Here is a 27,582-nt window from a genome sequence, read left to right as displayed (position 1 = left end):
CACAGTTTAAATGGACTTCATATTCGTTCACTTACATTTTGCCCGGACTACCTTACATCCGACTAGTTACCCCGATAAGCCAGTAATCCCATTTCGTAGTACAGGCCACTGGCATGTTCCCAACATCTGTCAACAGGAGTTTCATTAAATGAGGTCAAATATAGTTTGAAGAACAATGGCCATATACAGTTATCTTATCTATATGGTTTAAATGTTATCATGAGGTACTGCCCCTCTACAAGAGAAATTAGTATTAGGATTACTGGTGTTTCATTTTACTCACTCAAAACGGAAAAAAACAGCATCGGTAAAGAATAAAGAAAAATCCAAACCTGTAACCCATCAAACATGCAATTAGCCAAAAGCATAAATGTGTTACTTTTAGAAATTCAATCAAATGCATGTCTAAGATCTTTATTTTTATTCCAAATGAATATTACATACAAAATGAGAACATGAGAGCCTACCAGAGACTGTAAGCTACAGAAGTAATTTTGGCTGTAACTCAACAATGGGACTACAGCTCTAAGTATTTCAAGGAGGACTAATGGACTGTCACAGTACCAAACAAGGAACCAGAATACAGTAAAATTACTGTATGTCTCAGTGCTGCCTAGCGGTGGACAGAGGTGGAAATGCAGGCCTACTCAAGACCAGAAATTATAGTACAAAGCCAAGCAAACTCCCCTTTAGGTGCAAAAATATTAGAGTGAAAGTTAATTTTTACTGAAGCCGCAGTCTTTAATGGGTTTAATCCAGAATATTTTGAGTAGATTTAGTCAGTTTGCCAAAGAAAAACTAAAAGAACGGTACCTATTAAAGAATCACAAATCTATTCATAAGAGCAATTAAATAAATACATTTTACACAAAATTTCCACTTTCAAAACACTCCCTTTATAGGCACTTAAGGTAACTAAATACTATAAAATGATTAAAGGGGTTTGGTACCTATTGGATGTAATTTGCAAAACGTTTACCTTTATGGTGGTGCTTAATTTAAGTAATTAAAAATAGAACAAGTTTGGTTTACCCAGAACCTGGCAAGACAATGAAGACGAGCAGTGCCCAGAACCTTTCTGATGTTATACTAAAAGAGCTGTTTCAGAAGGAACAGTTCAGCTGCCTTCGGCAAATTTTTTCGTCTTGGTCGTTTGTGGGATCAGTAAACCTGTTTTCAGGATGTTTTTTATTTTTTTATTTAAAAAAAAAAAAGTCTTCACAGAGGCCCACTGTGATCATTAACCAGTTACTTCATTAACTAGGCACTTATTTAGTGGAGACCGATCATATTATGCATTTTCCTTAGGATAAATCTTAGGCAAGCATAATGTTGAGCACCTGAAAATGGTAACACACGCTTACATAGGCACCAAACTGACCATCCATCTTACAGTATTTACCACCATTTTACAGCATTTAATAAAACAGGCAAGTTAAAAAGCAGAAAAAGACAAATACAAAATCCCTGACCCAGTGTGTACTACAAGATCACTCAACCCGCTCAGCATTTGTATTAAACAAATAGTGAACTCTTAACATACACAAGAACAATACTAAGTTTCAAAGATTCATGATTCAACAGGACTGTGAGGAAATCCATAATATACAGATTGCTGGAAAAAGACAACTTTTTGACTCCCCTGTGTATGAAGGCAAGGCAGACAGTCAGCTACAAAGAGTCAGGGTAAAAATGTGACCCTTATCTCCATAGTAACTGCTGCCAGAATATGAGTGGCATGTGGGGGTGATCTGCAGAAAAAGGGGATTTTACAGCAGACATGCTAGGAGGGGTATAAGTACAGGGCTCTTCAAATCTAGCCCTCAATTCCAAATCCAGGCCTTGTTTTCAGTTCTCCCAGGAAGTTAGTTTAATAATTACTGATTCTGATTGGCCACTGAGGCTTCACACCCACCTCACGAGTAAAGGAAGGCTGGAAAATCAGCAGTACTCGGACCTTGAGGAACCGTGATTTGAACAGCCCCGGTCTAGAATTCTAGTACCCTCAGCAACACACAAACATGGCAGTGCTCAGTCCGGAACCAGCGAAAGGAGACCAGCGACTAGGTATGAAACACAGGGAATAGAAAAATCTGCAAATCTGCAGAAATCTGCTTGGATGCTGCTTTTGAGTTGCCAGGGGAAAAGTCATGAAGAATATTTAAACATATCCAGATAATGAGCGCAAATGATCCTTTGTGGTAGCTAGTCCTGTATCAGCCCCTACAGTTAGGGCCGCCGCTTCGACAAAACGGACAACACCTAGCGGACTGTCTACAGCTAGCGTTCGTTTGCTGAATATTCCTGCCTGAGGCGGAGTAGATGCAAACTCATCTTGCAGGTGGAAAATAAAGAATAAAGGTTTATATAATAATGTCCGCAAAGTCTTGTCTCCCGAACCCTTTCTGTAAAGAGAAAGAAAGCGGCATGTCAGTGGACACATTTCAGGGAGACCAAAGGTTACTAACACAATGTGGTTTCACTCCCCTTTATCAATAATACACTTAGGCCTGAATGTGTGGGATAAACATGTATGATATGGCCCGTCTGCAGTTCTGACCATAACGACAAAGCAGAGGAGGCCTCCAGCTGCTTCCATAAATAGAGCATGTAAATGGGACACCAACAGAAAAGAAGAAGCATTAGGTAAAAAAAAGTCAGATGGTCATTTTTTTAAAAAAGAACAGGGACACTCTCAGGGCAGACTGATTTAGAGGACCATGGAAAGGAAGGCGAGGCGTGCGAGGCATGTTCCCGCCTCCTGAACACTTCGTGTTGTATGTGCACGTGTGCAACAGGCTGCGTTTGTGCGAAAGCACGCATCTGCGCATTCACATTGTTAGCATTTCAAACAAGGGAAAACAGCCTGCGGCTAAGGCAGGGACAGAAGGCATAAATTCACACACGCAAATATGATACGCAGCCACACGCCTTTAAATGTCAACAGCAATGGCTAAAATGCTGAATGACAAGAGCGCTGTTTCTCCATGATTTAAGAAGACATAAAAAAAATAAACGAAAAAAAATTTGTGGTTTAGTATAATGTGCAAATGAAGGTTTTTTTCAGCAATGCTGAAAATTGCTGGCCAGTTATGTTATTAAGTTCCAAAATCATGAAAAGGTTCAATGAATGGTCTATCAAAATTAACAGGACAGCAAACTTTGCAAGTAACGTTGGGGAAACTATCATTAGAAATAAGTTGCTGACAGGTTTAAAGCTCTCTCTTCATAATGAAATCTCTGACTTGATCACATTCAAAATCCATGAGTTTAGATATCTAAATGGTAGATACAAGTGATTGGGATTAGAATTAAATTTAATTAGATACTAACTGCTATGAAATTTGAAATGCCCTGTCTAACCCTAATATTTAACAATAGTAATGGGATTGAATGTACTGAGTGTATATATACACCTTCCCATGGATTAATAATTTATGGATGTTCTAGCATCATATTACACAATGAGCACACTCATAATGACTACAAAGGGATCTCCAAGACAACAGCTGACTTAGGGATCTAATGAAGAAGTAGGAAAGGCAATGGTAGGATTCACAATGCTGCAAGACAGAATTGTGCTGGTTGACACAAAATGTGCTTTATAGTTTAGAAACCAAACTAACTTCACTGAATTGTAATTACCATGTCCTCTGTGACTGTTTTCATTAGTCAGGTTAACCAGAACGATTAAAGGGCAACCTGGATGTGATGCTGATGTACAGTACTGTGTACACGTCTTAGGCAGTCAAAGGAAATGTAACAGTTAAATAAGTTACACAATAAAACAAAAAATCCTTCTCTTTTCCAAAAAAGTTACTGATGTCCTGTTGGATGGGTTGATGACCCCCACTTTGGTTCCCAACCTCTCCTCAAGGGCACCCCACCCATTCCATGCATTCGATACATTTCACCACTAGTTCAATTAAATCATAAATTCACTTAGTTATATAATCAATGAGGTACTAATTGGCCAAACATGGTATGGTAGTGGTCAAGTAAAAAACAAAAACTAAACGGCCACTTTAACAGTCACATCATCATAGTTTTACACTAACATGAAGACATTTTAAACATCATTTTCTTTGACTGCCCAAGATCGTCGCACAGGACTACATTACTACACACATGCCTGCCTGCACACAGCAATGCAGCTACCGGCTGCACGTCTTTCAACTGGGGGAGGGGGGACTGAAGAAAGGAAACCCCCATAAGGCTAGGAAACACCCATGCAACGATTTGACCAACCGTGTTCATCGGGCCTGAAACATCATGCAGTGAAATGCTTTAAGAGGTAAAAAAAAAAAAAGAATGCAGGAAAACAGATTCTAGAAATAGTATTCAAAACATGAGGAGGCATTCAGTGTTTATGCTGTTAGCACGACTTCCCTAAAGCAGGTCACCGATTGGTGGTGGACAGATTCTTCATGAGGTTAAGAGAGAGAGAGAGAGAGAGAGAGATGCTGGAAGGGACACCTGGGAATGATCAGATGAGCAGATGAAAGAGGAGAGGATTGGTAATTATGATTCTCCCTTCCCACTGGGAATAAACCAGTGTCTCTCAATCTGGTCATCAGGGACCCCCAAAAGGTCTGCGTTTTGGCTTCCTCCTAACTTCCTGCCAGACAATACACGTTTCTACTAGACAGTTGGAAGGAAGCAGAAACATGGACTGTCTGATGACCGGTTTGAGATACACTGGAGTAAACTAAGACAAGCATTTACTCCCAAAGCATGAGTTCAAATCTATTCAGGCATAACCAAATTCAAAACCAGGCAACCAATCAATTACCTGCGATTTACTTTTAAAAAAGTACACATCTTTACCCACTGATTCAGTTAGTGTACCATCTTGTGCAAACTGCTTCACTGTGGAGCACATTCTGAAGGTAACGACCAGCTCTGACGGTGGTCTGCACCGCCCCGAAGCCCAGGTCCCTCACCTGTTTGTAATCCCGATGAAGCTTCTTGTACTGGAACATATTACAGAGCACTGTGGCAGCTGCTTTAGCAGCCTTCAGCTTCGCAGGGCTGAGGGACAAACAGAAATTATGTAACATTCTCAGCTGGGGACCCCCCCCTCACACACTTACCACAAGGAGGCCCCCCACCAACCCACCCATCAGGAGTGATTAGAATGTCATTTTTCGTACACTTAGTAACCAGCTCCATGCTTTATTGTATTGCCTGGAGCACACTGGGCTTGCCTGTGAAAAGCAGAGACTCCAGAGGTTCTGTGAAACCTCACTCACTGACAGCTGCTTAGACGGCCTACCTTCTAGAAGCGGCTCTACACACACCTTGGGACTTTGCTCCCATGTGAGCTAGGCAAAGATCACTAAATAGCTCTTTCCTAGGCCTTTTGAGGACTTTCATTGGTTAATTCTGATGGGAATTCCAAGAGCTTTAATATCTTTTACCTGAAATACTAAGTTTTATGGGTGTCAATGGGAGTTAATTGAGATTTACAATGAGGCTTCAGTAACATGTAGTGCGGCAGCTCAAAGAAAATATCAAACAAAATTGACTTTATTCATCCTTTGGGAATTTCCAGCCCCCGCTTTGGTAGCAGAGTGTCTGTGTCCCTGGCTCTTAACCCCCCCTTTCTCCAGGTTCCCGTTTCCTTGTTGCTTTTAATGGTTAAGCCAAAGCCATGTTTACATACCGAAGTACACCGACTTCAGCATGTCTGCTTTCGCATGCAAACTTTATTTGCAAATAGTTTTATGTGTCAAAGCTCCTCGGGCAACAGTGCAATTTCTTAAGGAACAGGTTTAGAATACAGAGCTGACTACCTTGTAAAACCCAACTTATAATAATGACACTTTTATCAATCCCCATGGGGAAATTCTCTTTACGCTCTCCGTGACACATGTGTAGGTGACAGCAAGTTTGGAAGCGAAGGGCAGCCATCTGCAGCGGCACCCATGGAGCTGGGGATTAGGTGCCATGCTCAAAGACTCACAGGTGCGATTATTTGGCTTGAATCGGTGACATTCCGCTCACGGGCACAGTGGCTAATCTCGCCGAGCCACAAGCTGTCACCATACCTGCTATCATGGGAGTTCTTGATCCCAACGAGTTTCTTCAACCCGTCAAAGTAGGTGATGTCCCGAGCTGCCACAGAGCTTCCTGCCACCAGGTTGTTCAAGGTGCCACAGATGTTCACCACGACATCAGTGGAAGGATCCTTCTGATAACCATCAATGGGCAGCTTGGTGAGCAGGTTGGACACCAACTTAGTGGCTGGAAAAGCAAACCCAGAAAGAATACACTGTGTCACAGGCTAGTATTGCGAAGCCATGGGGACATCTCCTAACCATTTAGTAGTAATAGGAATTTAATCAACAGAAGTTAATACTTAATGGAAATAAAAGCCAATAGATTTCAAGTCCCCATAAATACTAATGGTGTAGAGAGATCATGAATCCAGTCCCAATAGTGACAGGATTGACAGTTACCCAGATCACCCTTATCCTTGGTATGACGAGAGAGGTTCCGGAGGAAGCCAGTGAGGGAGCGCAGCTCCAGATCGTTATCGGTACGCAGATGGTCCATCAGTACCGGGAGAATTCGCTCCTGTTCCAGTGCCACCTTGCTCAGAATGGACGCCCACTAGTGGAGGTCGAGGGGGTGGCATCAATAAAGGCCAGCAAATACCATCATCTCAGATTAGGAGAAATTAATCATGTATTGACTGGGCAAGCAGATGACGAAAATTAACAGACTGACAAGGAAAAAAAAAAGCTGCAAGGTAGCATAGACTAATAACCCAGTCGTGGCGGATAGACATCTGCCAACATAGAAAGTCAGGATAACATCAAGCAAAAATTCAGTACTGCACATGGTACGCTTAGCTAGCAATCCAGCTAAATCAGTGTGACATTTTCATCAAATGAGTGGAAGGTGGAATGCAAGGGAGTCTTGTCTGAGGAAGTAAAACACAATGATATGAAAAAAAACCTGATTAACTAAAGTGAACAAACTTGCCTAAAGAACTGTGGTAATAGTACAGTTTCTCACCAACCCACAGACTGTTTCTACAGGACAGCCATAAATTAATCTGTTAGCAGCCATTCTACTGTCAGCACTATTACCCAACACACCCTGAAGCAGGTCGCGACAACCTCTGAAGCATCCACCGCATCTACCGTGTGCCAGGTAACTAATCACAGCTCTCGGGTGCAATACTCCACTCCAGCTTTTCACTCTCTCCCTTGCTTGTCTTCCTCCCACTTACAAAGGCAGCAGCTGACCTTATCTTGACCAGAACCTGCTCTACATAGCAAGGGCACTGACTTTCGCTGGCTCTGATTGTACAACCTCTCTTATACTGCCAGTGCCAGCTACTGATCTGAGATCATATCCCATACACCTCCCTTGGGGCCACTTTTTACTATTATTCATTAAAAGATTTTACAGTAAAAATTAAAAATTAATGAGCAGTTGCTGTTCTATGAATATTTAAAACAGCATCTGCCTGAATACAGCCCATGGTTACTTTGCCGAGACTGAGGCTCGCTGTGTTTCTATGAGATGCCCCACATTTTCATCCACTGTAGGCATAACTCACCCTTTTGTCCCCAGCAGTGATGTTCTGCAGGGCACCAGCAGCTGCCTCACGCGTGACAGCGTTGATGTCACAGCGCTGCAGCACCTGGTTATATAACCTCACCACTTGGGGGTGCCAGAGCCACTCTTGCCCCTTGGGTACCTTTGAGACCTCTGTAAAAGTGGATATATCCTGGTTTTGTCTCTGTAGTGAGAAACAGACCAACAGATAAATCAGAATAAAAATGTCAAAGGTCAAAGCAATATTCACAGCAAGTTTCACACACATTCATTTCTGACAATTCACATTGAGCCATCATGCCGCCTGCTGTTTAAATCCAAGGAATATATCTTTCAGGAAGTGCAACTGATAATAATTAATAATAAATATGTATTCATGTATTTTATATTTAAATGCTGCCACATACATCCTTTGCCTTCTTGCTCTGTGGGGTGAAGCACCCAATCGGGTCATTCTTCGTGTCATCCTGCCCCCGTGTGGGTCCCTCCAGTCGTAATTGTACCGAGGTTGGCATTTCGCTGTACAGCTGATAAGACAGGTTCCTCAGCACACAGACGCTGTTCTCCACACCCTGAAAGTGAAACAGCATGGGCCAGAGTGTCAAGGTCACCAGCTGATTAGCACATGACTAGTGATACTTTTAGCTCATGGGAGTTTTACTTACACAAAAATATTCTGAGGGCAGAAGGAACAACAATTGGTTCAGGGAGATAACCAATCAGATTGTAGAGGAGGTGGGTTCTTCAGAGAGATAACCAATCATTGTTCCTTCTGCCCTCAGAACATTTTTGTGCGAGTAAAACGAGCAAACTTCTACGGCTCACTCCACGGTGGAAATAAGAAACGTCCTGTTCAAGACATCCACCACAAAGCCAATCATTCAGCAGCTGCCTCACCTTTTCTTCCATCTTGCCACTGTCGATGCAACTCTGGATGTAGGTCACCAAGGAGTCCACCAGACCAGACGTCTCCCGCATCTGCTGCCGTGTCTTCTCGTTCACAGAGCTCAGGTTCCTAAGTGAGGAGGTGCCAAGACCAGCAGGGTCAACGAGACGAGGCTACCCTACAGTTAAGATAAGTGCTTGAATGGAGACACTTATGTGGTAGACCTGTGCCACATGCCCTTGTACCTTAGGCAGCCAGTGGTGTTGTAGAAAATGTCCACCTCAGATGGGCTTGGAGGTTGGGCCACCTCAGATCCTCCCTCAGGAGCATGGGGGACCAGCGGGATCAGGATCTTCTTTGTGAGCTCACCGAGTGTCTCTTTTGCCAGCTTCTCCTTAAGGTTGTCTTTAGAGGACAGGTTCCACAAGATCCCTGGGGAGAAGCAGAGAAAGTCTTCTTCAGGCGAGCAGAACTAACTCTTGGTAGGAGCAGAGTGCAAGCAATGGCCTGCAGGAACCTAGCCTCATTCAAGAAGTGGGTTCAGGTCTTGTCCTGTGCACTACTCTTCTGTAATATGATATGCCCCCCAGCCAGGCCATGCTGCATATCTAAAACAGAACCTAAGTATTGTGTAATTATATTTTTCTATTGAAGATGCCTGACAATAACTAGGCTCTCTATACATCACCTGGAGACAAAATTTATAAAAACAAACAAAACAAAAAAAAACATCTGGCCTGACACATGCACACATGAATCATGTTTAGACATCTGTAATGAGTAAGACTCATAAGAGTCCTTAGGATGAAAATTCCTCCCTGGTAGTCACCACTGAAATAAGTCAGTCCGCTCCCACTGAAAATGACTTACTTTACAAACAATTCCAAGCATTAGTGAGCTAGCAGAGTTTTGTTCGTCATTAATTCATCATTCATGTTAATCGTTAATGTTTTCAAATGTTCACCTTGAATGCAAACAGTTTTGCACTATTAGCTATTAAACAGCACGTAGGCTAACCTAGCAGAAGCATTAACAAGCTTATAGTAACTGATACAGGTCTTAGTCAGGATAATATCAGCCTCAGAGCAAAGCTTGACTGGTCTAGTGCATGAGGAAGTTTAGTGTGAAGCAGATTCTCACACAGAAGTGCTAGAGAGATAAACCAGTGACTCATGTTTATTTTGGTTGGCCCTCAGAACAAGCGTGTGCACTGGCGTCCTATAGGATGGAATCTCAAGGACTGTTTAACTTTGGCTGGGGGGAACATCGGAGCTTAGACTAGAGGAGAGGCATGCCTCGTTCCAGCGGCCGAGAGCTCCGCACACGTTTGGATTGCACGGCCAGCTGGAGCAGAGCTGTTACAGCAGATGGGGAACCGTGTGAAAAGCCTGGAGATGCTGAGATGGAAGCAGGGGCTTCTGCAGGCACTGGGCAGGGAAACCAGTTAGTGTGGAGACTAAGGATGTCCATACATAGCATTTTACTGGAGAGACCCTGAAAATGTAAAACGGGCTGCATGCCACAAGTCGTGACCCATAAGGATCATTAGATGCAGCACCACTGGTACAGCCCCAGTGACCTAATGGATAAGGCAACCAAGAGACTCTGGCTTTGAGTCCTAACGAGGGTGGTATTTTGGGTGTGGTGTGTGACTGCACGATAGGACACTGTGCCCATGATCGAAAGGTTGCTGGTTCAAACCCCATGGCTAGTAGACTGATTCAGCATTGAGGCCTTGAGCAAGGCCCTTAACCCAATTATTCAGGGCATCATCTGACCCCATTTTCTTGTCTGTATGCTGTGCTTAATAAGGAAATGTAAATACCGGTGATGTTCTTGCGAAGCTCATCGTCAGGCACCGCAAGCGCGTTGACCAGCTGGGGGATGCCCCCCGCCTCGATGAGGGCCGCCTTGTTGTCCATGTTCTCGTAGATGATGTTGCGCATGGCTCCTGTAGCATAGCGCTGGACCTCCTGGTTGTCACTGCTTAAAAGCTGCACCAGGGCCGGGATTCCCCCGAGCTGGCGGACCTGCAGGGAGGTGGGGAGGCACCAGAAATGAGGCGAGTCCCTTAAAAACCTCTCGCCTTTTAGTCACAGACTGGTCCAGTATGCATGACCCAATTTAATTAGCCCAGAAAACGCTCAGCAACTACCTTGTGCTCCACCCCGAGTTTGTTTTCGCTATTAGGTTACAAAAATAAGGCTAAATTTCTTTCAGGTCTAACTGTAATTCACTTGTTGCCATTTATGTAAATCCATTTCATGTATCGCCGTTACAAATAAAGTGTATTAGCACGCTACATAAAAGGCCCCATATGAACAGGGAATAACAGAGCAGCGCAGAAAATGCCGGATCTGTACCTGGTCTTTGGCTTCACGATTATGGTAGCACTCGTGCTGGATATACGCAGCCCCCGGCACCTGCATTTCTGGGTCTTGCAGGTTTAGGTAGTTTACTGCTGTGTTCATATCCATGTTAGTGAACCTGTAGGGAGACACGGGGTGGGGTGGGGGGGGGGGGGGGCAGGGGGTTGTGATTAAGCACCATACAGACACACAGAAGTGCATTCCCACACGCTGCTGTCCGAAACACATCCTCAGGGAGACTGTGCAGTTTCACCCTTGCACTTACGCAGCAATTTTCAACACTCAAATTTCATTAGAACTACCATGAATAGGGCTAGGCAGCTCAGCCACACCCAGACCTGCCCCGCTTCTGTAATCCTGCCTGGCGGGCAGACTCCATTTCAGCATTTTTCCAGACCTGCTTCTCCACTAAACACTTAAAGCACATCAGACACAGACTTAGTCTTACGAAGAACATCCACAACCAATATTCATGTTTTTGGGTAACAAAGGCTGCTTGCGTATAAAAAAAATATTTCTCCAGACGTGCTGGGATGTTAATGTGGCGGTTAAAGCACACCCACTGAAACCTCCCCCCCACAAAGGGAGCCATTTGCTATCTGACAGGTGATGAAAGGAGATACGGTGACACCGTCCCCGCAAAGGACACTGAGGAGTACAAGCCAGGGGTTTGTCGCAGAGGACGGCGGCCAGCTCCTCACCCGTTCAGGTTGCTCATGCTTCCGGTCATGTTCCAGTTGTCCATCACATCCACGCCCCTGCCCACGCTGTGCAGGCTTTTGACGGAGAGAGTGCGAGGCAGTGTGGCCTGGCGCTGCTGCATTAGGACCATGCTGCCCGGGCCACCGCTCACCATCTGGCCCATGGCCATGCGGCCGCTGCTCCCGTAGACACTGCCGGACACCTGCTGCTGCATGCCGGCGGCGGACGCCATGGAGCCGATGCTCAAGCGGTTGGTGCGGTTGTTTATGCGGCTGATGGTGCGGAAGGCGGGGCCCTTGAACGACTGCTGCTGCACAATCTCGCCGGTGGTGGCGCCGCCAGACATCATCGCCTGGCCAAGCGTGCCGCTGAGGGAGCGCCGCATGGTGGAGGGCGCGGAGGAGACCTGCCGCACTTGGGTGGAGTAGCCGTTGGTGGTGGCATAGACGGGCGCCTGGTATGGCCCGGCCTCGCGCTCGGACAACAGGCTGCCCTCGCTGCCGTCCTGGGCCACCCAGTTTGAAACCGGATTGGGCTGCGGGGGCATGCTGTACATTCGCATGGAGTGCAGGGACATGGTTTCTGGGTCGGGCCTGCTTGGGGTGCGGGTCAACACCTGCTGGTGGCTGGTCTGGTAGCCAGCCATTGGCAGCTCCTCCTGGTACGTACCGCCCCCGGCGACGCCCGCCACGCTGGGCCTCATTCGAGGGCCGAAATCCACTGCGGAGCGAGATGAGAAGCCGGTGGAATAGCCGGACGAGTACTGGGACACCCGGGGGGGCTGCGGTTAAAACACAGGAGATACGAATTAAGTATAAGCTAAATAACCCATGCTGACTTTAACACTGCCACAAGCACCTGGAGAACAAACAGGCAAGCAAGTGAACAAAAGCAGGGAGCACTGGAAATCTGATAGAGCCACTACATCACCAAGATCTTCCAGCAAAGATATTCCACTTCATTCAAGAGTTTAATATTTGCAGCCCATATATTAAACACTGAGCGACTCAGCACCACAACAACTGCAACTAACACAGAGAACCAAATTCTTCATGTCTGGAGAGGTGACAGTGGACATGGCCTGCACTAGATTTTGCTTAATGTATAACTGTCCTAATGCCATTAAAACTTCATCAGCATCAACATCCCATAATGGGTTATTCCCTGCCCTGTGCAACCCTGCACAGGACAAGCAGGTAGAGCAAATAAAATGGATGGATGGATGGATAATACGGAAATTTACAGGATGTTTAAAAGCACTTCTCTTTCAGTTGCAGTCAGGATTTTCAAAATGTAGGTCTCTTCAGTTTCATTGCTAAAGTGGGCCTTGGTGAGTGAGCCAGTCAGCAAACAGCGGCAGCCCATTATAGCAGCGTGATGGGCTAAGGAGCCTCACGGTAGAGCGGACAGCAGCCTCCAGAGACGTCTCACTCTTGGTATGAACCAGCATTTCTCACTGCAGGAGCGTCTGGATAACTCAGAGACCAAACAGGCCATTGAAAACAGTGTTCGTAAGGTGATATTTATGGTTAAAATTACATTGCTCCTCTGGTGTAGGTGTGAAGCATACCAGACCATACACACAGAACGAAGTGCCGGGTGCACAACAAAAGTTCACCATGAGCACATGGGCTACATAATAAACAAGATGCTCTTTGTTTGTGGTGCATGTGGACTTGGAATGGGGCTGTACCAAGTTATTGTAAATACATTTGCCATTTCGTTATTTTCAAATACTCAATAGGGGAAAAAAAAGCACTTGACAGTAGAACACTGACATATTTAAAATAATTGTCAGAGACCAGCCGTTACTATTGTATAGACACCGCCTGCAGCCAGGGGAACACTTTATGCATCTCATAACTCAGTGACTGCTGTCATAGTCTCACGCAAATGGCACCTGTGAGTGGAAAACAGGAAGTGAAGGCGCAGTGCCGCGGAGAATGGTGACACTCACCGGCAGCGTCCTGTTCACGCTGTACATTTGCGACCTGGAGCTGAACCCAGGGCTGTAGGTGGAGAACTTCATTGCAGTGGTACCTCCGTAATCTAGGAGAGAGGAGAAATCAGTCAACAAAGGAGACCCTGGAGGCAGAATTTGGAAAAATAGGGAGATATTGGGGATACCTAAATGTCAGAACGAGTAGCATTTTAAAAGTCACCAAAAAAGTGACTTCATCTTGTTAAAATTTTAAAAGAAGATCGTTTCACAGCCATTGTGAATATTCTGTACAGTTCTCCGAGTCAAAGATCCCGAGCAGTATCACTGGAGAGCATCCATAAACACACACACGGCATCAGCTGTCCGGCTGCCATCACTGCGGCTTCCCAACCCGGTCCACAGGGACCGCCAGGCGGTGCACGTTTTCGCTCCCACAAACATGGTCTGTGTGGGGGTCCTCGAGAAACGGTTTCAGAGACACTGATTATCCTCATTATCACCACCAATATTAGTATCAGGAGTTTTAGTATCACCACTCCAGCACTGAAAATATGGAAAAACAAGGAGCGTCTTTGCTGGCAAAGTTATTTGCCATACGCAAATAATAAGATTAGCTACAGTCATACAATAAGGCGCTTTACATTGGCTTTAGTTAAAAAATCTAGAACTTCCTCTGGTTTAACCTTAGTAAAAACATCTGGCAAAGTACTGGTTAACCTTATGGGCAATGCACAGTAACTGAAATACCACAAGTCCCAGCCAGATGGATTCCTGCTACAGAGCCCTGCTTAACCTCATGAGGCTCTTCATTCATGACCTGTCAACCAAAACGGTTTGCTGGAACGGCTTTGTATTACGCATGAACCAGCCTGAATCACTGCTAATCTAAAGGCCTCCTACCAGGGACACCGAGATCTGGGCGGGACCAGAGACTTATCAGTAACAAACCTCACACCATGTGCAAATGTTTATACAGACTGTCAGATGGATCTTGCGTTGCCCAGCCTACTGAGGCTCACTTCTGCTGTTCCCAGGTTCTGGATGAAATGGCAGTATAAAAGACTCCCATTGTCTTAACTGAGCTAGTATGAAGTGGTTTTTCCCCACACAGTTTGAGGAGCATTTAAGTTGCTATAATGCAGATGAGGTAACCATGTTTACAAAGCAGATCAGTGGCCAGGTGAGCTTTCGGTGATGGATCTCAGCCAGTTTGACAGCCATCAAATACTGCAGTGCTCACATTTATCAGCACGTTATGGTCAGAATGGCTGTTCAGTCAATGACAAAGACCCAGAACCTTTGTTGTTTTTAAGTTGTGGTTCTCAAGAGCACAGATCACTCACTATGTAACACAGGCATCTTATAATACTTTTTTGCTAGGATTTTATTCAACACTTATTTAGCAGATGCTCTTGTCCAAGTGAGGATCAGAGAGTAGGGTCAGCTAGTATCCCTGGAGTAGTTGGGGTTAAGGGCCTTACTAACAAACCCAACAGTGATGCAATAACTGTACAGGCTACAGGATTTGAACTCACAACCTTCCAGATATAGGAACAGATCCCAAAACCTGCGAGCTGCAAACCTCCATTCATATTGACTGATTTCAAACAAAGGTGTCCTTGTATTAAAATAATGCGGAAGGAGTCAAAAAATTATAACTGATAATAAAGACAATTTATGCACAGAGATGTTTCAGGGACTGTACCAAAAGAAACAAAACTGAAAAATGTGACTGGCATCAGAACACATCACCCTGCCATGTCTTGTGTAATACAGCATAGAATGATATATGTAGAAAGGGAAATTAAGCAAATTAAAGTAATAAAGTCACAGCTAAGAACCAAAGCCTGCATGCTTGCAATAAACAAGCCAAGTAACAGAGATACTTTGATAACAGAGATAATTTGTTCTTCAGAAAGGTCCTAAGACAGTTCTAAGAAAAGTCTACACCAGATTCACTACGTGTTCTTAAACTGTAGAATTGTTCGCAAATGTATTCTTATAAAGATGAACCCCATTGTTCTTGGAAACTGAAAGCGTATGCCAGTTGTTCCTAATTGCCAGAGGTAAACGCTCCGCCAATCCCCATAAACGTTATGTGCACACACAGAAATCAAGAATAAATGCTGAGAGAGAAGTCAAGAACACCCAAATGAAAATCCAAAAATGGTGGAGCACTAGATTCCAGAGGTGGAAAGTTCAGGTCCAGAAAACATAAATCCAGACCATGGTTTTGTTTCATTCAACCAGTTGAGCGTGAAGAGTCACAGTCACAGAGTACTCGCCTAGTTGTTTGAAACAAAACCTTGGTCTGGATTTGTACTTTCTGGACCTGAACTTTCGACCTCGGCCAAATTACAAGTGCAAGAATAACTCAGTAGTTCTTAAGTGGAGGTACTGCTCTAGTAAGAATAGCAGATGAGCTGTCACATTCAGTAGCGTCAGTTGTGGATATAAAATAGCACACCAAAAAAAATTTAATCCTGGGATGCTATTAGTCATTTTAATACTCATTAAAAATAACAATTATTAAATAATGCAAAAATTAATTATAAGTATTACATAATTAAATATATTATTAAATATTATTAAAATATTACTGTGATTAAAATCCTATAATATTATAAAAATACAGACTTGAAGAAGACGAAATGAGCAATTGTTTTGCCATGGATGAACGTCAGAATCATCGTGAAAACTGCATAAGAGGGTTTTAAGAAGTAATTTCTTAAGAACAGTTGGTGAATGAGGCCAATTGACCTTAAACGTCTAAGATATTAGAAACATAGGGACAGAGAGAACAGACCTAAGCTTCATGAACACACAAGCCAGCTACATCTGCTGTTTCTCCAAAATGCAGTTGCCCTCCCACACTCCGGGTTATCAAAGGGATAGGGAAGCCTGGGTTCACCCACAGATTAATAGGCCTTAAAGACACTGGGTCTGGGGTTCACTGACAAAAACAAACAGCCCAAGGAATTTAACCTTCCTAAAGAGAAGGACGCAGGGCCAGCTCCAGTCAGAGCTAAAGGGAAAACCCAGGATCTCACACAAAGAACCCCCCCCCCACCCCCGCTGACAGCCTTTCTTGAATTATTCTGTAAGAATCTGTCGAAAATGTAACACAGAAATCCTTACCAGTTTTTCCACACCAAAATATTCCTCCAAAGTTACAAATAGGGCGATATCTTGAAAATGAGACTCTGGTGAGGAATTTGCCAGGTTAACTTTGACGTTTGACGGCATTTCCAAGGAGGGAGAGAACCTGAAGGGTGAAATGGCCTGCAGGCCGTAAGCTGCTATCTGTAAAAGTGCATCACATGCTGCACCACTGTTCTTTGTGTTCATTTCCTTAGATTACCCAAAAAAATCTACACAGAAGAGGATACTGATTCATATGAATGTTTAAAATGGTGACCACATGCTGCACAACAGGTGTGTTTTATTCTCCAGTTATCAGAGCATTTCTACATTGCTTGTGCCACCAAAGTCTAGATAAGAGGCACTTTCACTTGCCTTTGCGGCCTACATGTTGCAGTCTGATGGTTTTGCAAGCAAAGTAATGGAATATTTCTATTCATTAAAAAAAAACAATATGAAAAATGATTTTTAAACCAAATAAAAAACAACAAAATACACAGACACACCCCCACACACTAACCACCCACGCCCAAGGACTAGCGAACAACTCAGCTGTTAAGAATTAAAGCGTATTGTGCAATTTCACAATGCACCTCAGTATTCCCCCATTGACATGGCCAGGGTTGTTTTAATATTTTAAAGTTTGTGCTTCTTTGTGGACAAATGCGTGGTGAGTGGTTCAGGGGGCTAAGACTTCTAACTGTGATCGGAAGGTCGCCAGATCAAGCCCCGGCTCGGTAGAACAGTCACATGTCCAAGCACCCTTGAACCCCAACTCCAGGGGTGCTGCATGTTGGCTGACTGTGTGCTATGAACCTCAAGCTATAGTGAGCAACATGGGGCAGGCATAAAGAATTCCCATGTACTTGTGCAAATGGCAATTAAAAGATTTCTCATTATCAAATGCAACAACATGAATCACATTCAGTAACTATGACACATACATAACTCTGTGTGTGTAGTTTGGAAGGTATATGGATGTCACCACGTGAATGTCTGGGCCCATGAGAAGCTGCCGTGGGACATGCATGCATAAAGCGGGGGAGAAAGAAAAGGAAAAACCAGTCTGGCAGGCATTTATCTGTCTTCGCCCAAACCACACCTGAATTATACCAGATGACCAAAGTCCATTAACTCCTGTGAAGTTTGACCCCACTTCAACTAAGAGTTGGATGCATCCACTTTAGTACATCCTAAATCACTCTCTACCTGCCCACAGGTGGATTTCAGCTAAAGATTCTAAAAGATATGTATTTAAATGAAATACAGAAATAGATTTTAATGGAGTATATCCATCGACATAGCTAGAAATTCTGGGTTCCCTGTAAAAATGTCAACTTGCCCCCCCCCAATGAACTTACACATTATTTTTGGATACAGGGGCCCCAATAAAGTGCTGGGTCTCCTGAATATGCCCTGCTATCCATCACCAACTCTGAACCTTCCAATGAAAATTCAGTGGCAGCTTTGTTAAAAAAAAAAAAAAAAAAAAAAAAAAAAAATTCCTCAACAAATTCCCCAGCACTTAATCTTCGGCACCCACCCTGCCCCCAACCACCTATGCCACAAAATGGGGTTCCGCAGATCCCCACTGCACTGAAGCCATGACCTACAGACAGGCTGGAGCTTCAAGACAAGGGCGCTAACTTAAAATTTCTACAAAACATATCAAGTTGCCAAAATTGGACCAGTCACCCATGTTTTGATATACATTTATTAGTGGAAAGCAAAAAGCAAAAATTTTTTTAAAAAAGCTAGTGAGGCACTCCCTAGGTGTGTCCTTTACAATGATCAAAGACGAAACCTTTTTTCCCCGCTTTTATCGTCCATTCTTGCAACAATAATGTGCCAAGCAGCTAGATGAAAATAAAGAAGAAAGAGCACCACAACGCAGTGGTGTAGCAGTGCAAAGAACTAAGAGGGATTTATGCTTCTTCCTCGACTGTGTGCCTTTTGTAGGAAGGTATATGGGGTTAACCGGTCCGTTCTCAGGTGTGTCAGCCTGGGGCTTGTCAGAGGGTGTATCCATTCTGGCAGGATGCCCAATGTCCTCAGACCTTAACCTGTTACAATCACAGGGCTCAGTGGAACATACCTGGAGTATGCTCTCAGGTATGGAGCTTGAACTAACATGTTGGCATAATTGCCAGAGATGGAAGAATATAATTAACCTTCAATCCACTACAAAACACCAAAAACTACATTTTATTCACATTTATTAAGGTAGTAATCAAGAAAGAAATGAAATGGAATAAAAATGGGATGTAGATTTTCTAACTTTAAAAGCAACCAGTACATTTCACAGACAGGACGAAAAAAAGGAACATGGTCTCTGTGTTTGTATTAACCTGTCAATACTGGTTTTAAAACGAACCCCCCTCCCCCACAAGTACCCAAGCTTTGTGCCTTAATTATAGTTTAGTGTTGAACCAGTTCCATTACGTAACATTCGAATCATCCATCTTAATTTGTCAGGCTGAATGGCACAAGATTCTCCATAACTGCAACGTGGCAGGTGTCCACCTAGCATGCGAGCGGAAGGTGCTGCATATACTGCACCCAACTGTACACAAATTGCCAGTCAAATCTGTTGTAGAGCCATTTGGTTCTTGATCTATTTTTTTTCTTGGTAGAGGGCATAAGTGCACAGCCAACTTTACACTGGGGTGTGAGGTAAAACTGAACAAATATGGGACGAGTACTGTTTGGAGCTCATCTGGGACAGACTTTAATTTAAGAGACAGCGTTACTCATGTGATACAATTGCTAGAAATTCATGAAGCCAGTGCCATTTTTATCAGCTACTTATTACATCTTTAATAATATCATAGCATCGTTAGGAACGTTTTATGCACTTGTCCTTTAGGGAGGATGCCTTTTACATGCTGGAAAGGCAAAATTCATGCTGACACCTCCATATTTGTATGTGGAGACTGAATCATATGCTACAATATACGTGCAAGGAGAAATTGGATACACTGGGAGAACTGGTAAGGGTAGAAACCCCTCTCCTGCTCTAATGGGTTCAGGACTAGTAATATTTCCGTGAACCAATGAAAATGCCTGGCCTATTTGACCTAAGGCACCTTTGCCTGAAATTTTGGCGCAGGCAAAACCATGACACCAATTGCCGAAACTGGCTATGAAGTCTTTGCCAAGATATGATAGCCAGTCATTATTCGGCTCGTTAATATGAGAATACGAGCAAAGCCAGTTTCATTAACCATCACATTCATTTGCTTTTTTGCAATTTTCCTCTAGTGGCAAGAAGTTTTGAATACTGAGGGTGACAATATGCCTCTCTGCATAAGCTCATGTAGAACCTCCACAAAAGTCCCACTTTAGTTTTTCACAACGTGAAACTTTACCCTTTTAGAATTAGGAAATCCTAGGTAGTCTGGCTTTCAGCTCAAAGCTCACATTGCCACCACAAACTTCTTGGCACAGACCCATCCTTTCATCTGCGTTGCAAAATGGCTGCCATCTGAAGAACAACACGCGTGGCTGATTTTTACCTGCATCACATAGAGAGGTCTCACGCATAGATCTGTACTGTACATTTCTATTTCAGCAAGTGGGGACATGGATATGAAACATGACCAAATTCCAAATATCCCAGCAACACTAAGCCAATGGTTGCCATGCACACAAAAACCTAAAAACAACACTGACATTCTACAAGAATGGAAGGTTTAGGTTTACTAGGGAAATGCATTGACAGGCCAACTGTCCACAGACTGTCACTGTCCGGGACTGTATTAGTAAACCAGCTCATTAAGATAACAGAAAGAATTTCAGCTGTTTCTACAAATTGTTCATCTCATGGAGGTGGATTAAGTCACCAACATCAAGTACTTATCTTAAAACTTATGAATTAGTGGCTTTTGACAGATTTTCCCGTTCCCTGAAGGACATACCCGGAATTTTTTTAGGCTTAATGAAGTTGATATGGGACTTGGCTCCGATGATGTCACCCTATATAGTCTGGCTTATGTTTTTGGCTGGATACGAACAAAAACTGCAGCAAGCAGAAGAGCAGAATTTCCACCTCTACTCATCAATCACCGTAAATAGATCTCTCAGCATCATCCAGGATTATTTTAAGCAGAATACCACTTATCGGTAGTTGCATGTTATATTTCAAGGCATTAATTCCTAACTACGCAATTTAAACATGAAATGAAAACACATTCTTGTGCTTGAGTGCAAATATTTTTCTGTACATCAACTGGAAATTAAAGAGGAGTTTTTCCAATATTAGTATATCTTTCTGTTCTGGCGCAAACTTAGACTTATAGCATTACATTCGGGACAATTAATTTTAAAGCGTTCGACAAATCAAATTACGCGGCTAAATACTTACATAACAATTAAACAATGGTTTATTTTACTGACGACTTTAAATGCATTTATAAAATGTCCAAACTAATAACATCTCAGGGATGCCACCTTGTGTTTTTGAATTCGAACCGCGTGATGAGGGCAGTGGGGGGCGAAACTTCAGCGTTTATTCTTACAGTTACACCAAAGCAGCCCCGGGGAAATATAAGCGCTTTAAACTCACCCGACGCTGCGTAATTAGACACGGAGCCGTTCATCCGGGGCAGGGTGCCGGATGAGACGCTGGACTTCTCCGCCAGGCGCAGCTGGACCTGCTGCTGGACCCTCCTGGCTTTTGCAACCTCGTCCGACAGGCTGCCCCCATGCTCCAGCTGGAGCTCTGAGGGCACCGCGTAGGAGGTCACCGCGCTGTTGTTGGGCTGCAGGACGGACAGAAACACACTTTCTGAGGCGACGCTCGCTGCCATCTTCGGAAAAAAAATGTCTTTCGGTTCACTGTCGCGCTGGTCAAATTCTCAGGTCCACTGCAGCGGTTTCCCTTTTCAAAAACGAATTCCTTGCAGAATTTTGAAAAAAATATTTTGAAATAGTACTCAAAGCAAAGTCGGTTAAAAATTATCGAAGCTTATATAAGTGCAGTTCTATCGAGCTATTTACAATCTCCAACTTTACGTTCCCAGTGAAGGTTAAAATACCATGTTTTTTTTTTTATTTAATTTGTTTGTTGTTTTTAATATCTTCAGCTCAAGTGAAAGATATTCTCGACCTTCGCTCTCCGGCAGGTCTGCGCGAGGAAAAACCGAGCCCTGCATTTAGGGAGGAGTCTGAGTGACGTCACGCACTACCTTATCCAGGTACGAGGATCACACTGTTATGAATAGCGCGCTTTTATCCGAAGCGCTTGAAATTAAACCATTTTTTTCGTCTTGTAGAGAACGTTATGCCTGCGGCACGTTAAAACCGTGTTAAGCCAAAAACAATTACAATAATCGTTATAGTTGAAATAATAATAAGGGTGGCACTATGGCCTCACATCTCCATGGCCGAATCCTACCTCTGCTCTCTGTTCCCATCCAGGCTGTACCACAGCATTATGTTCCGTTCTGCCTAGGATACCCCACCCCCCAGGATCCTGTTCAGGATAATTAATTAGACGATGGATGGATGGATGGATGGATGGAAGGAAAGAAATACTTATAACATTTTAGGTTAAAATAGAGGAAAACAAAAGCTAGTCTTGCTTCTCAAACAGATGCCTACTTCGTCAAAGGTTGTAACTGAATACAAAGAATTCACTGAAACAATATTGGGTACATGAATATTTATCAGATTTTGTCAATTTCTCTCTGGAATTCCCAAAGTGTTCTCCAAATATAATTTCACACCATAAGAAAGTATGTTCAATTCAGTTTATATTCAATTAATCTGTGAAAATTAGCTCGATTTTTTTCTCCTTTTAATTTTAATTTAGTTGTCATCATTATGATCACTACACTTTCTAATTTATTTTTGGTACCACTTTTCAATAAGGCGATGAGGGACGGATTGGAGGTTGAAGTGTAATGCCGATACTGCTGGAACACCGTCCTACTCTGCCTACGATTCTGTATGTTATGTTTCATAACCAATAAATAGAAGTTTTGAAAAAAACTGAGCCTGAGTAAAATGGTACATATCACTTATTACTGATGTAGTAAAAATGCATGTCAGGTTCAAACAGGAAACGTTCTACTGGAAGTTTTCATGAGATCACTTTATTTTTTTCTAAAGTGTAGTAAAACTGGTCGTTTTTTTTCAGTATACTGCACAATACATAAGTACTGTAAGTGCCTTGTCACTTTTGAGATCGGTTGGCCTCATTTTCACAGTTTATGTGTTACACAATATCCTCCCGCATCTAACATAATCTTTATGACTTTTACTACATTTAATCCAGACAGGAAATTGCCAGTTAGCATTGAAAGTGGAATCGGGGTTTTACGTAGTGACATCATCACAGACTATCATGTGATATGCCCTTATATGGTATTTTGTTTTTTTATGATTCATTTAATAATACGATTGCTATATTGGTGGATAGGATCGGTGGATCACACTGAAAAACATAAACAAAGCTGTTGTTTCTTCAAATGGTTTCTTCTCAATCAAATAGTTGAAAATAATTTATTACAATTAGTTCAAATATATTATGTGATCAATTACTTCAATTATTTAAGATTGATTCAGCATTTCCAACATTTTGTTTTTTTTCAGTATATGTTTCTACTGATCGTAGAAATTTAATCATTTTTAAACGTATTCAAGGTTTGTAAATAGCTTGCACAGTATCATTTTAAATGTCACAATTAAAATTTTGTTAAAAATTACATACTATGTACTATAGACATCTTGCATGTGATAATGGTTAATACTAATAATACAGTTTTATGCAAGTAGATATTTATGTCTAGTTTGCCTCCAGGTTTTAAAATATTGAAATTCCATTTTACTTTTCTGTTCATTTATGTGTTTATTAGCAACATTGAACATGATGAAAATGCTCATAAATGGCTAATTGCAGTGTTATTTTCACCTCGGACTGACAATGGCGTTGCTGTTTGTAGATTTTTTTAATCGTTCATTGGCTGCATCCAGTGTATAATTTAGTTTTGTAAGATCTAAGTTTCTATCTAAATCACTGTATTCAGTTTATTTTCTCTATAGTTCTTAAAGCCACGGCATGACTGGATCCAGCCTTAATGGAGTCCAAGTAATGATGTTTTCATAAGGGTATGGAAGCCTATTGAATCATTTTGAATTCATGAAACTTATGGAACATCAGAGAATTACAGTGATGGCCCAGGATAATCTTACTGAGAGTTTGCATCTTCACTACCCCAGTAGGGTGGCAGTAATCGCTCAGAGACTTCGTATTAACATAAACACACGCAAAGGACCTTTGGGTTCATGGGCAGCACTCAAAATGGACAGTGTCCCAATGACCTGGCAGTGACTGATTACCTGAGGCTCCTGCGACCTTTCTTGCATGACACCCAAATATGTAATTTGCAGATGGAAAAACTTTGCAAAGCCTTAACAATGCCCAACACTGTCGGAAGACTTCATGTTCCTTTCCAGTGACAGTGACAGCACCATTATAACAGTGCAGGTCTTTAGCTATTCCAGTTATATGTTCTTCTGGTTAATCAGAGGCAAATACCTGTGTATTACTACACTTACAATCTAGCATGTGGAATCCAGCAGGGCCCAGCGGAAGGCTAAGCTATACACAGTTATACAGTGATTGCAAAACGTACTTCTGTAGCTGCCGTCTCGCACTGCTCCATGAAGCTTATCGTTTTTTTTGTTTTATGTGATTCGCAAAAAGTTAACCTCTTGTGGAATTAAAGTAGAAACATACTCATACATTAGAGGCACTTACGGTATAGTTACTGTATTTTAGATATCTTGAAAGTGATTGCTGCTTTTGTCACCCTAACCTTCTTAAATGTGTAATGCCATCCATGAGTTTATGCTAAAAATATCACACACAGCAAAAAATGTATTTAGGTTAAAGAACGGTCATGTATAGAAATGTTGCTTCTGGAACTATATTAGAGAAATTTTAAGAAACAGCATAAAATATGTTTCCACTTACCATGAAGGCTCTCCTCTCCTGACTGAAATTCATCTGGGTGAGTTTTCTGGTATGGGCACCATTGTCCTGCACCTTGGAAGCTAACCTCCCTTAGAACAAAGGGTGTCACATTCCCACCCAAAACATGTCCAAAGGAGTTTTGGAGGCAATGAGATATGAGTCAGGCAGGGAGTGGTCTGGATGCCAGATCACAGACAAAACTGTGCTTTGGTCTCAAGATGGTACAAAATCCATGCTAATATATAATCGCTAACTAAATATCTCTATTGTTTTCTTTTGAAAATGTGCAAAAGGCATCTTTCTGGAAGATAACATACTGAAAGCAAGTTAAATCCATGTCAAAGAGTAGTGACCGAAAGCTTGATACTGAACTTGATATTACCTGCTCTTCTGTATCCTCATACTGCATTTTAACATTATCTTAAAGATTTTTTTTAATAAGCCTTCCGCAGATATGGTTCATGATGGCTATTATAGGAAGGTGTGCAATAAAATATTAAGAAGTTGGCATTAAAAGTGACTAAAAGCAAAAGATAAAAGTAGAGCATGTCTTTAAGATTCTTTCTTCAATTTTTAAACATTTTCCTTCTAATACTTACCAGAGCTGTTTATATATTCTGCTTATGAAATGAATATAAAGTCATGAATAAATAACTGTTATCCGTGATTTTAATATTTACCAGAACATGCGTAATTAAATTCAGCTCAGCAGTTCTCTCATTAACTTCATCAACAATCTAAATGGGTATTTTAATGAATGAGGTTTGTTTACATTGTTCACCTTCATAAAAAAGCACTATAAGTTATTGCTGAGAAATGTAAACACACACTTCACGTATTTGGAAACTTTGGAGAAATGACTTTTACAATTCCAGTTTTTCTCATAATGTAATTGAAATTTATTTCATTAATATTTGCTTGATAATTTTTTGAGGTAAGTGGCCTTGTTTGCTAGTTTATTTTCACTTCATAAAAGTTAAATACTAGAAAAAAATAAATAGAGAATATGATAAGTGGGGGATAAGTCATCTTTCCTCATCTGAATCAGCGGCTTATTGAATGTTAATGCTTTATAAATATACAATTAACGCTAAATGTTATTGTGACTGGTTTTTCAAAACTGAAGATCTTGGCACAGACTCAATTCCATTTTTTAAATGCAGGCTTTTGACGCATATGGAAGGAACTTCTCAGAGACCTGTCTCTTCATGTTGTTTAAGTGAGAGCTATGAGTCAGTGGCAAGGAAATATAGCAAATGAATGTGGAGTCACACACTATGTTCCCAACTTCCCAGTCACACAGTGAGCTGAGTCACAGAACCAGGTACCTTCAAAACCTTCGAAGAGACACAGCATTAAGTCCGGGTGGATGCAGGGACAACTAGATGGATATAGTGTATTTTTGTATTCAGTTTAATATCTTACTTTGGTTGGACAGTGGAGTTACCCCAGAGACAAAAGCAATATTTATTTATATGTTTACTTAACTACAATAATTTTTTCAAACAGTTTTGGTTCAATTTTGTCTTTTTATAGAGAGCAAATTTTCATGATGCCCACCATCTCATGAAAGATGAAGACAGCGGAGGGTATTGAGTATGAAATTTAGATATGGGTAATTCCAGTCTCCTGCAAAGCTGATGAGCAGGATGACGTGGAAACCCATCAACTCTCTAGTGTTCGTTTCCTCTCCGGTGCTCAAAGGGCTTCACATCCTGACCTGTGACCTTATAGATTCCCAGCATTCACTCCTGCTTTAAAGCAGGCTAACATAAATATGCAAATCGCCTTGTCAGCATTGAGCACTGAGTGCATTATCCCTGTACGGGATAAAGAATGGATGCTTACTAAGCTAACCACAAGCACCACCCCGCTACAAACTGCCGGAGACAAAGTGAAATTTGGTGGTAAAGTTTGCCCAGGGCGGCACAAAGGCTTCGACTGGCACTGCTACAGGCAATGGAATTTTCTTCAGTAATTTTAGGAGTAATTTTTTAAATAAAGGTAAGGAAATAGGAAATACTGAACCTGGTGTCTCATGAATGCTTGTCTCAAGTTATTTGTAATTTACCGTTCTCATTATCGTCTGTGTTTTTATTGACACCGTAATCTAAAGGAAACAGACGAATACAGATTTGCCACATGCCAATTAAACGTGACAGACTTAAAAAAAATATTTACGTGCGGTGTATGACAATTGAGATACTTCTTCCATGGTAACATATGGCGCTAAACCAAAATGTGCCGTGTGTCAGGAAGACCTGTTTGCTTGTTGCCATGACAGCAGTAACTTAGTCACGCCCAGGTATGATATGCGGTGAGTGACAACTAGGACTAGTTTGTCTGCAGGGGCCCGGCAAGAGCAGGGCGTGGCAGCCGCACCCATGTCGAGATCCTGCGATGGGAACCACAGCAAACAATGCACAGACCTGCGTGTCCCTGCTCGTCTCGCCTTCTGCAGATGTTCAACATTCCCTTCGGGCTTGACTCACGCCGTCTACCGGCGGCGTGGGGAGACCGGCCTCCCTGACCTGTTACACACGGGGAGTTTCCCTTTTATCTTCACGCGGACTGTAGCTTGTGTCACGTGTCTTCCTGCAGATGGGAAGATCAGGACCTTCGGCTGCTCTCGGGATTGTTCCTGGGTTCATAGACAAAACATTAAACCGCTTCAAACATTTCCCATAAAGTGTCTGCGTACCGCAAGATTATAATTTTCAAAATAACTGCACGATTAAAGCTAAACAAAAACTGTATAAAATAATAAAAAGAAATAAACATTACACAAATTTCCTAACATTACCTAAATTTCCTTCTGGATAAATAAGGTATCTCTATCTATCTGTCATTACGGACAGCACGGTGGTGCAGTGGATAGCACTGTCACCTCACACCTATAAGACCGAGCTTTGAGTCTCTGCACCGGCGTTATGTGTTTTGGAGTTGCATGTTCTCCCGTGTCATTGTGGGGTTTCCCGGTCTGTGGCTATTC

At 42.4% G+C, this 27,582-nt stretch overlaps 1 protein-coding gene across 4 annotated transcripts; it reads right to left on the bottom strand.

Annotated features, from left to right (window-relative positions):
- Window positions 1-398: 398 nt before the first annotated feature.
- Window positions 399-27,528, bottom strand: LOC111834512 (plakophilin-3-like). 4 transcript variants are annotated; one of them, XM_072718289.1, is made up of 15 exons: window positions 27,394-27,528; window positions 27,020-27,231; window positions 21,177-21,372; window positions 13,487-13,578; window positions 11,529-12,310; window positions 10,822-10,945; window positions 10,284-10,488; window positions 8,704-8,890; window positions 8,470-8,587; window positions 7,980-8,144; window positions 7,574-7,756; window positions 6,462-6,615; window positions 6,051-6,246; window positions 4,944-5,031; window positions 2,412-4,476 (listed from the first exon to the last, which is right to left on the bottom strand). In XM_072718289.1, the coding sequence occupies exons 3-15, from the start codon at window positions 21,208-21,210 to the stop codon at window positions 4,426-4,428; spliced, it is 2,379 nt and encodes a 792-aa protein (XP_072574390.1). In that variant the 5' UTR covers window positions 21,211-21,372; window positions 27,020-27,231; window positions 27,394-27,528; the 3' UTR covers window positions 2,412-4,425. The 4 variants fall into 4 exon arrangements, with proteins under 4 accessions (XP_023649644.1, XP_072574390.1, XP_072574389.1 ...); XM_072718288.1 differs by lacking the exons at window positions 27,020-27,231; window positions 27,394-27,528 and adding an exon at window positions 24,591-24,736; XM_023793876.2 differs by lacking the exons at window positions 2,412-4,476; window positions 27,020-27,231; window positions 27,394-27,528 and adding an exon at window positions 399-2,405 and having other exon boundaries at window positions 21,177-21,738.
- Between the last annotated feature and the right edge of the window lie 54 nt (window positions 27,529-27,582).

The sequence above is a fragment of the Paramormyrops kingsleyae genome, chromosome 11, assembly GCF_048594095.1.
Source record: "Paramormyrops kingsleyae isolate MSU_618 chromosome 11, PKINGS_0.4, whole genome shotgun sequence".
Lineage (NCBI taxonomy): Eukaryota > Metazoa > Chordata > Actinopteri > Osteoglossiformes > Mormyridae > Paramormyrops > Paramormyrops kingsleyae.
Note: the sequence above shows the minus strand (reverse complement) of the source record. Positions and strands in the feature narration are given on the sequence as shown.